General features: G+C 44.0%; 1 protein-coding gene across 1 annotated transcript; it reads right to left on the bottom strand.

Annotated features, from left to right (window-relative positions):
• Nucleotides 1-4,338: 4,338 nt before the first annotated feature.
• On the bottom strand, nt 4,339-5,607 carry HTR1A (5-hydroxytryptamine receptor 1A). Its single transcript, XM_057707046.1, has one exon. The coding sequence runs from the start codon at nt 5,605-5,607 to the stop codon at nt 4,339-4,341; it is 1,269 nt and encodes a 422-aa protein (XP_057563029.1).
• Between the last annotated feature and the right edge of the window lie 4,629 nt (nt 5,608-10,236).

Raw genomic sequence — 10,236 nt, 5'->3', positions numbered from 1 at the left:
CCTTATTCATATGCTCTGCTCCTTAGTCTGCTCAGAACATTCTTCCTCTTATCTAATTACCTTAATCCCCATTCCTTTGGTTTCAGACATCTTCTCTCTCTCTTCCGAGACCCTCATGTTGTTATAACACATGGGAAGTTTTGAGCCTGCATCTCTCTCTAGCATCACCACCTTCATGATCTACCCAGACTGAAGCATGTAGGAACCCAGATAAAAATTTCATCCCAGGCCCCCACTTGACAGAAAGAGGGAATCGGGCTGTCTCTGGCACCTCATAAAGAATATCTGGTCTTTTATATCCCTCCTCATGTACTCAGAGCTCAATCCTGGATGCTCTACACAGCTTTCTTTACCCAATCTTCCCTACCCACACCCAGCCCACAATGAGCTTGTCCTCTGAATTCTTATAGAGCCAAACTCCTGTGATTTGTCCTGTTTAGATGAAACATATTCTGCTGTGAGTGTTTACATAAGCTGATTCTTGAATACCCAAGTAGGTTGGAAACTCCTTCAATGAGTCAACAGCAGCTTCTATTACCTTGTAGTCCCATATTTCAACATTATCCAATAGAGCCTGATGCATGATAGCTGCTAATTGGTTATCTGGATGGGCTTGTTAGTCACACTGGAAGTGACTGATTAACAATTCTCTCTCTCTTAATTAGAGTGTTGATAAAGGCTCAGGAAGCCCTATAGACAACAGAAAGCCACTGTCTGCTTGGAGGAAGAGATGCCAGAGCAGAGAGCAAAGGCCAAGAAGGGGGATATCCAGAATCTAGAAGACAATTGTGCCAAATGCATTTTACTCAAGGTCAGGGAGGTGTTTATGTAACAATTTTCAAATGAAAAACCCCAGACAGTTCTTGTTATCTCGACTTCTGTCTTTACTTCTCATTATTGGGAGAATATATATGTACATACTTTGCCTAAATAAGGCTTCACACAGTTTCAGAGTGCCCTCTTCTGTGGCCATAATAGCTCTGACCTTTGTTTTCCCCTTAAGGCTTACTTGGGTTTACGTTGCCCCACAGCCATCATTCTGACACCAGAAAACAGTGAAACTAACAAACATAACGGGGGAAACCAGAGGCCTTATTGATGATTCTAGTATGGAAAAAGAGAGCATTTGAATTAATTTTAATATAGTAATAGATCTTACATATAAAACCCCACTATCAAATGAGACCCAGCCAGAAAGGAAAATGCCCCTCCACTTTTGAGTGACAAACCCCAAAACAATGGGTTGCTTCATTTAAAATCAGGGAGGCTATTTTCTTCCAGCTGGGCATTGCAGGGAAGACAGAGAAGGGGGCTTATCACTGTCCATTGCTTTAAAAAAACAGCATGAGCCCCTGGTGCTTTTACCAGAGGCTGCATTTCTCCTCTGTAAGTCCCCCACCCTGTTCATATTACATGTCTAAATTTTCACTGTTGGTGTCAGTCAGGGAAAATACATGGTTTCATGGCTAAAAGATGAAATGTGACCTTCTCTTTCCAGAGACAGGAATTTTTAAAAAAGAAATCACTCATCTAAGATGAGTTTCTGTACTAAAACTAAACTTAATTCTCTGAGTGTCAGATCCCTGATGTGTATAGCAGGATCTTCTCCTGATAACTGTATTTTATAACTTCAACGTTAAAATTGTACAAATAAATACAAGTAGACGATGATTCTGATTAAAATAAAGATGCGTGTGTTACTGATATCAGTTTATTGTAGCATTACCATTACTAAAGTCTTTTATCGTCACAGGGTAGAGTGAAAGCCAATTTTGATGCATATATACTTTACCTTAATACAATACTTTAAAAGGAAAAAAAAAAAACCTTAAGGGGCTCTTTAGTGCTATGCAGCTCTTTTTGCACTTATTCCTCAAATTTCTCTATTGCTTTGGCAATTATACTCCAATTGGTTGCTCCTTCCCCATTCTTGTGTAAATCCTCCAAAGCAGGAAGAACAAATGTCCAAAAGCCATTGCCATAGTTCTGTAAAAGACACAAATAAATAGAAGTCTCAAGACTTCAAATGCTGACCAAAGCATAATTTGGATGAGAAAATTTAAGACTTGAATTATTTTATATATAGAATCTGTTCTTAAAATTTAGGAAGACATACAGCAAAGTTTGTTTTTTCATATAGCTCTACTTAAACAATAGAGAGCAAAGAAAAAATTGAATGTTCGAATAAATAACTGATGGACTGGAGAAGTCTCCGTCATTTTATCCACCGTAGCCCCCTTTAAGCATTATATATGCATAGACAAAGCATCCATTAAGTTCCCAGAGTTCTTATACTTTATTTTAATGGAATATGATGCTTCCTCTCAGTTTAGGTCTGAGAAGAAGATACCAAATGGAGGCTTTGTTTAGTGTGACAAAAAATAAAATGGTTACAAGTGATAGAGCTGTCTTTTCACCTTCTTAATTTTAACACAAGTGAACTTTTTTTCATTGGCAACTTTTGCAACAAGATTCTCAAAACAGCCCAAGCAATCATTCAAAAGGTACACATGAAGGGAGATGGGAATAAGAATCAATACTTTTGTGCAGTTACTGGAAAATGAATCTAACTATAACAAACCTCTTGACCACCATCACATGGATGGAAATTTACATTCAAATGGAGCACCGAAAAACTTCCCTTCTGGGGGCAGTAAAGATAACTGGCTTTTCAGCAGGAGTGGCAAGGCTGAAAGAACAACTTTTAAGGGGAAGAAAGCTTGAAGTGCTCCACATAGTCAAATGGCAAGAGGCCGGTTTCCCGGCAAACCTGTGTGGCAGGACAGGCCAAGGAGCAAATGTACAAGAGTCTCTGCAGAGAGAGCACCCCTAGCCACTCCTTTAGGACCACATTATTTCAGCGAAGCGCCTGTGAGGTCACAGGTAGTGCTAAATCTATTGGGGCCCATTGTATTGAAAGCCCAAATTTCCCTTTTGGAAACAAAAGTCTTGGTAACTAAGTGTCCTGGATGTCCTGCAGAACAAATCCTGTGTAGTGTTAGGATCTGCTAAGCAGAGCTATCTCCCTATCCAAAAAGGAGGAGGGGGTAAATTAGGAAGAAAGAGTCTGCTTCCTTTGGATAAACTTGCCCTTTAAGTCCCCAGGGGAGTTCCAGCTAGGCCTCGGCCCACCTGGACAACGCCGCCCCTTGGGACTTGCTGGTCTTTCTGGTCCCTATAGCTCTGCTGGACCTACAAGAGCCGGCTTCCGCAAACCTTAGCTGTTGTTTACCCTCGCTTCAGCTGGTCCTGGGGCGTAGGCGGAGAGGTGGCTCCAGTCTGGATTAGTCTTCAGTGAGCGCGCAGAGCGCACGCCAGAGTTCAGACAGGGGACAAGGCGCACGGATTCCCGCACTCGGCGCCCCCAGCGTGCGCAGCGTGGCCGGTGGGCGCCTCCCACAGTAGGTAAGTGGGGATGCCAGCACGCACAGATTCTCCAGCAACCTGTAAAAACCGAAGTCCGCTCACCCTTCCCAATGATTAGCAGTTCCTTTGGTGAGTGCTGACACCAAGGCAGGCAAGGATAAATTCGTCCTGCACTCCCTCGCTCTCCCCCACTGGCCCAGACTCGTACTCACAGGTCCACTCTAAGAGACAACTTCTAGCCACTTGTTTTGAATCCAAGGAAGCAAAGCATGGCGCTGTTCCCGGGAGAGTTACTGTGGGAGTCTACACCAGGAGGCGGAGATTCCCGGGGACACCTTAGGCACCGGGAAAAGCAGACCCTCCCAGCTTTCCCGACTAGCAAATTAATGCATGGGGATAGGCGAGGGCATGAAAAGAGGATGGGAAAGGAAAGAAGGGATGAGAGCGAAAAAAGTGAACCTTTCTAGGGCAAGAGGGCGGGGCCGGGGATGGGGTTGCTGGGGAATGAAGCAAAGTCCTGAACCTCCAAGTTCAAGTTGTAGCAGTGAGGCGATCACGTGGGAGCGTTTAGTGGGCGCGGCGGCTGAGTGTACAGTTTCTTTTTCTGTGTGGATTTTTTTTGCCTTGAACGGCTGAGGCTTAAACTTCCGCTGCGCAGATTTGGGGGCAGAAGAGGGAGGAGGCAATTGCTGGAATCAAAACTGATTCCGAGGCTGAAGTTTGAGCCGAGGTCGCCTCTCACAGACCCGAGGAATTTCCCGGACTCTCTTGCCCCGCGGCCGTAGCCCCTTGGCGCAGAGCGCGCTCCTTCCCCGCAGGGGATTGAAGGCTGAGGGAGGGGGGAGGGGGTCTGGAAGCAGCGCGCGGAGCAGCTGTGAGTGTCAGAGAAAAAGTAGCAAAGGTTTTGATTCCAGCGGGTCGGGGGAGGCAGGCTGTGTGGGGTGGGCCTGCTCGCCGGCTACTCCTCCATCATCATCGGCGGCAGAACTTGCACTTGATGATCTTCTTAAAAGCATTTTGGAAGTCCTTGTTGAAGTAGGCGTAAATGATAGGGTTGAGCAGAGAGTTGGAGTAGCCCAGCCAGTTGATGATGGCGCCCAGCAGGGTGGGCATGTGGCAGCTGCTTTCGCAGAAGGGCAGGACCAGGGCCACGATGAAGAAGGGCAACCAGCAGAGGATGAAGGTGCCCATGATGATGCCCAGCGTCTTCACCGTCTTCCTCTCGCGGGCCAGGGCCATCTTGCGCTTGGCCTCGGCATTGCGCTCATTTTTCTTCTCGAAGGAGGCGGGGACGCAGGGGACAGCACCGGCCGCGCTGGGCAGCGGCAGGTGCTCTTTGGAGTTGCCCACGCGGTACACTTCGATCACCTCCAGGGCGGCGCCTGCCTCGCCCAGCCTCACGGCTCCATTGGCACACGGGGCCTCCGTTGCCTGGTTCTCCATGCTCTGCCTCCAGTCTCTGCTACCAGGCTCACCATTTACGCTCTTTGGGGGCGGCGGGGCAGGCGACGCCCCAAGGCGGTTGTTGGCTCCCTTCTTCTCTACCTTCTTGACTGTCTTGCGGATGCGGAATCGTGCGGCTCGGAAGATGCGCCCGTAGAGGACCAGCATGAGCAGCAGCGGGATGTAGAAGGCGCCAAAGGTGGAGTAAATAGTGTAGCCGTGGTCTTTGCTGATGGTGCACGCGTCGGGGTCCGAGCGGTCTTCGGGGGTGCGCCAGCCCAGCATGGGCGGGATGGAGATGAGGAAGCCAATGAGCCAGGTGAGCGAGATGAGCGCAGCTGCGCGCCGGGGCGTCCTCTTGTTCACGTAGTCGATGGGGTCCGTGATGGCCCAGTACCTGTCCAGCGCGATAGCGCACAGGTGCAGGATGGACGAGGTGCAGCACAGCACGTCGAGGGCGATGAACAGGTCACAGGTGACCTGTCCCAGAGTCCACTTGTTGAGCACCTGGTACAACGCGGCCATGGGCAGCACCAGCACCGACACCATGAGGTCGGTGACTGCCAGAGAGCCTATAAGGTAGTTCGCCACGTTCTGCAGGGAGCGCTCCAGGGCGATGGCGGCCACCACGCATGCATTGCCCAGCACCGCGCAGAAGATGAGCGTGCCCAGTAGCAGAGAGGTGATCACCTGGTAGCTGAAGGTCAAGTCGGAGATGCCAGTAGTGTTGCTGTGTGTCCCGAAGGGACCCTGGGACGACGTGGTGTTGTTGCCCTGTCCGGGGCTGAGCACATCCATGCCTGCGCGCCCCGCAGGGGAGGGGGTGGGGAGAAAGGGCTGAGCCAGGATCCCTCTAGCTCCTCCCCCTGGGGTCTTCCGCCCCTCTTTCCTGGGGAGTTTCAACCCGGAGGGGATGCAGGGACTCAAGCAGGAAGTTCTTACTGCTCAGGCGAAGGCATCTCCGAGGAGCAGCTAGCTTCTAGGCGCTCCCTGGGCTCTGGTAGTCCAGCGCGCTCAGAGACTCCAGCTGGGAAACGAATTGGCTGGAGAACAGCTCCAGGATCTCCGGGCGGCGGAAAGGTGGCTGAAACGTCTGTCTCTCGCTGTCCATTTTACTTTGCCGCTGCCTAACTGGCTGCCAGACCAGGAGTCTCCCCACCAGTAGAGAATCTCCAATCTTCGAAGTATCTGGAATAGAGAAACATCATCCTCCACAGTCACTCTGTAACCCTCCTCTCCTTGCTTCTCTCCCTCCCTCTCTCGCACCCTCTTCTCTACTCTCTTCTTTCTCTTAAGCCTCCTCCCTCTCCCTCTTTCTCCCTCTAGTCTTCCCTTTCTGTCTCTCTCTCCCTTCTCACTCCCCTTTCTTATCTCTCCGGTGTTGTTCCGACAGTCAGTCTCCCTCCCTCCTACGCGAACCCTCCCCACCTAACACTTCCCCAACCCTGAGTGCCTCTTTCCCCTGGTTCCCCGCCCTCCTCTTCCTCTAGCTCAGCCTCCTTGCGCTCAAGTCCCTTTTTTTGTCGACAGAGACTCAGAACTCGCTTACACACACACGATCCGCTGGTCAGACTACCATTACAACAAATAAGTCCGCTTCCCAAAAAAATCTAAGTACATAAATTGCTTCGTATTTCTTTCAAATTCTTAAGTAGAGTCAGCATCACAGAGTGGCAATAGGAAATGAGGAAAGGAGGCACACGGAGCCTGAATAGAAAAGTGGATAGTCCTGGGTCAATCTGTAAATGATTACTAATTGATGGAAAGACGATGGAATGTGTCTGAGTTTTTTTAAATTTACCCCCGTTTATCATCTCACAGTCCAGCTTGACTCCTTTGGGGAGGATATTGCCTCTGACTTCTTTTTTAACCTTGAGGAATTGGGGGAGAAAGAAATTATAAAGGACAGGTAAACAACTGCATCTCAAAGTGAAGAAAAAAATCAATTCGGTATGTATTCTACACACACACACACACACACACACACCTGCCTTTCCATCACCATTGTGTTTTTAATTTCAGTGACCATTGCCATCTCCCAGAGCTTTGCAGCAAGTAACTTTAGGGAAGGGAGTATTTCGTCTTTGTATTGTAAATGAGGTCGGGCATTTTTACGGCCTTTTGTTTTTCTTACCAGAGTTTGCAGGCCTCTAGGGAGAACTTGGTGGAACCCCTGGTCGCTGGTTGCAGAATTTCGCATGGGCTCTGAAACTGGGTTCAGCACCTGGGACAGCTCTAGGCAACAAGGGCTTATGTCGCCACCTTCCGGCAAATGCTTTAGAGCGCCATCTAGAAACCCTTGTCTTGGTGAAAACAAGCAGGTATTGAGGAAATTCCGCCAACTTCAAGAAAGAAAAAGACGGTTATTAGAAGAAAAGTAACTTTTGAGTTTTCTATTTTTTCTCCTATTTTCTTCAAAAATTTATTTTAGTGTAATCTTTTGCTCTTAATCATTTATATCAAGCCTATTGTATTTTCTAGCTCCTTTTGAAAGCTTGCTGCATCTGTCACTCACAAGTTCTATCTAGAAATGCAATTCTAATAGACCTAGGCAAACACCTTCACTTGTGCTGATTTTGTGTTAACAAAGGCTGAAGTTTGTAACTCATACATTTGCACACATTCACCAATGGGGGAAAAACAGTATCGGATTTTCCAAATGGGAATGACTTAACATAGAAGATAAAGAGACTGCTATGGGTTGGTTCTAAGCTGTTTCCTTTACCAAGAATACCAAATTTAATCCCATTTGCACCTAGATAAAGAATGGGATTTCTAATCCACTAGAATAGAGTATATCAAACTTCACTTATACATTCTGATTACATGACTGAGGTAAAGGAAAAGTACAGAATGCAATCCCAAAAGTAGGTGACTCTAGATAACATGCACAGATTCACTGCAAATGGTCTTAATATTGTGTTCAAATTTGAGCTCTAAATTCTCTAAGACCAAGCAAAAGAGCAATCACGGAAGTGTCAAAGAAAATCTACTTGGGCTGATGCATGCAGTACCGGACAATGTGTTTGGAGATCGATTGTCTTACAATGTGGTGCTGGGCAGTTTCCACTCAGTCATTTCAAATGCCACAACAATGAACCTGACATTTATAATGATTCATGGCATTGAAAACAGAGAAGTATACACGGCGATACCAGCTACAGACTTTGAAGAAGTCTTTTTAAAATTTGTTAAGGTACTCATTCTCCCTTTTAAAATCTCCTCACAAATACAGAACTAAGTAACTTTGTTAAAATACAGTTGCAGTTCCAAAAATTTTAATAGGAAAATAATTAAAATCTGGATTCTCCAAAGATAAAACTTTGGAAATATAGTTGATAATGTAAACAAAAAATGAAATTAAAAAATTTGAATTTTAAAAAATTACATGTCAAATACAAACCTGAATAGGAATTTTGTCAAATTTAGCACATATAAACATAGTGTAAGTCAGTAAATATTTCAGTCAGCAGCTGTGCAATCATTATTAAACCCAAATTTTTTAATAACTGAGAATTTTATTTTTCCTTTTTAAGAAAGCTAAAATGCTGTAAATCTAGTGTTATTATTTTTAAGATCTGTCATTTGCTATTCTACTTTAATATCCTACAACACAGTTGTGTTTGTTTTTTTTTTAATTCAAGTTGAAAAAAACTCTCAAGTAGCTCGTTTTCCTTAAAAATAATGTACATAATATTTCAAACATTTCATTTCAACAAGAATGTATAGGCACCCTTATAAACACGAGGAAGAAAATAGATGCATAAAAGGATGCACAGTACTGACTGTGGTTCCACAACCTTCAAGTAACCAAATAATTATGTAAAACTTTTTATTAAACTAATAACATTGTGATATATATTAAAAGCGCAATGATGTTTCATTTCTTCATGTTCATACTTTGCCAGTTCTTCTATGTTTAACCCGTCACAGTACAGAATCCTGGATATGCCAGAAGAAAATGGTGCAAACCGAAGATCCTGGATAAAGAGCTAGGCCCTTGTTCTTCGAGGCCCCTGAAATTAGCCTAAAGAAAAGCTGACCTTAAAGCAAATATTATTAATGACATCATTTGAAAACAAAACTTCCAGTCATTCTGCTTTTGTTTCTTGTTTGAATTTCGTGGATGTAAGTATAAACCTGTCAGTAATGCATCTGGGGTGTGACGCTTCATCCATCATGTGAAATTTCTCTAAAATAGGTTATGGGAGATAAAGATTTTTAACAACTTCACAGGAAATTTGATACAAGCCAAGCATTTCAATGCAGTTCTTTGACCAGGGACATAAGATTAAAAACATGTTAGGCTAAAGTTTTGCTGTAAACCTGATTGTCTTATCATTACTGAAAGCTCAGTAATCGTTCGGTCTTCTCAATAATTGATATGTTCACCCATGATCTCCAAATTATAGCTGATTTTTCTATTAATGAGGAAATAACCTATATAAGAAAGAATTGAAAATTTGCTTAGGAGATTACAAAAGTAATTTTTAAAAATTCCTATTTTAAGTTTTTATATTTTTAAGTAATTAAAACTAGGGTAGAATATTTTTTAATTAAAAATATCATTCTGGATTTAATTCACCCCAATCTTCAAACATTAAAGCAACATGGCAATTGTAGTTTTTCCAGAACTGTGAATTTTTTACTGGAATTTGTAAGAAAAACAAAAAACAAAAAACTTCAAGGAGAAATTTTTGCTTAGATAATTTAGGAAATGTGGTCTTCTGATTATCAGCAAGAAATAACTGGTTCATTACAAGAAATACAGCCAAAATGCAAGAGACAAAAAACTTCTTTAAAACTGAGCAGTTTTTTTGTGTAACTAACTCTCACCATCCACCTTCCTCAGATAGTATCATTCCTTAGCTGCTTTTCTACATGACAGACACTTCTCCAAGACACAGAACCACGCTAGGTTTTCAGTGGCAAAACACAAATGACAGAAGCCTCAGTCTCTGCTGCTGGAACTGAAAGATTGATTTGGTTCATTTAACACACATGTTGAAAATACAGCGTGTAGAGAGTGGGAAAAAAAAATAACATGTTCACTAGGTGTGTGACCTTGGGCAAGTTAATTAACCCTCTTGTTTCCTCAGTAGTAAAATGGGTGTAAAATAGACTTGTGAAGATCAAGTGATTTAATACACTTTGCTGGCCCATAAAAAACACCCAGTAAAGGTCAAACAATAATAGTAGTAATAGTGATGCAAAGTAATAATATTAATTCTCTCTCTCTACTGATAATTGCTGAGAAGTGCAGAGAAAGAGAATTAGGTAGGCTTAGTGAAAGAGCAAGTGCTTGAAAAAAAAATTAAGGCTCTTTCAGGTGAGGATTCATTTCAAAAACTATTTGCACATGGATGTGTTACCAAACTAGACTTGAGTCTGCTAGACCCCTACGTGCAGTGAACACAATCTACTGAC

This window comes from Hippopotamus amphibius, chromosome 1 (genome assembly GCF_030028045.1).
Source record: "Hippopotamus amphibius kiboko isolate mHipAmp2 chromosome 1, mHipAmp2.hap2, whole genome shotgun sequence".
Lineage (NCBI taxonomy): Eukaryota > Metazoa > Chordata > Mammalia > Artiodactyla > Hippopotamidae > Hippopotamus > Hippopotamus amphibius.
This window is presented reverse-complemented; position numbering and strand designations above follow the sequence as displayed.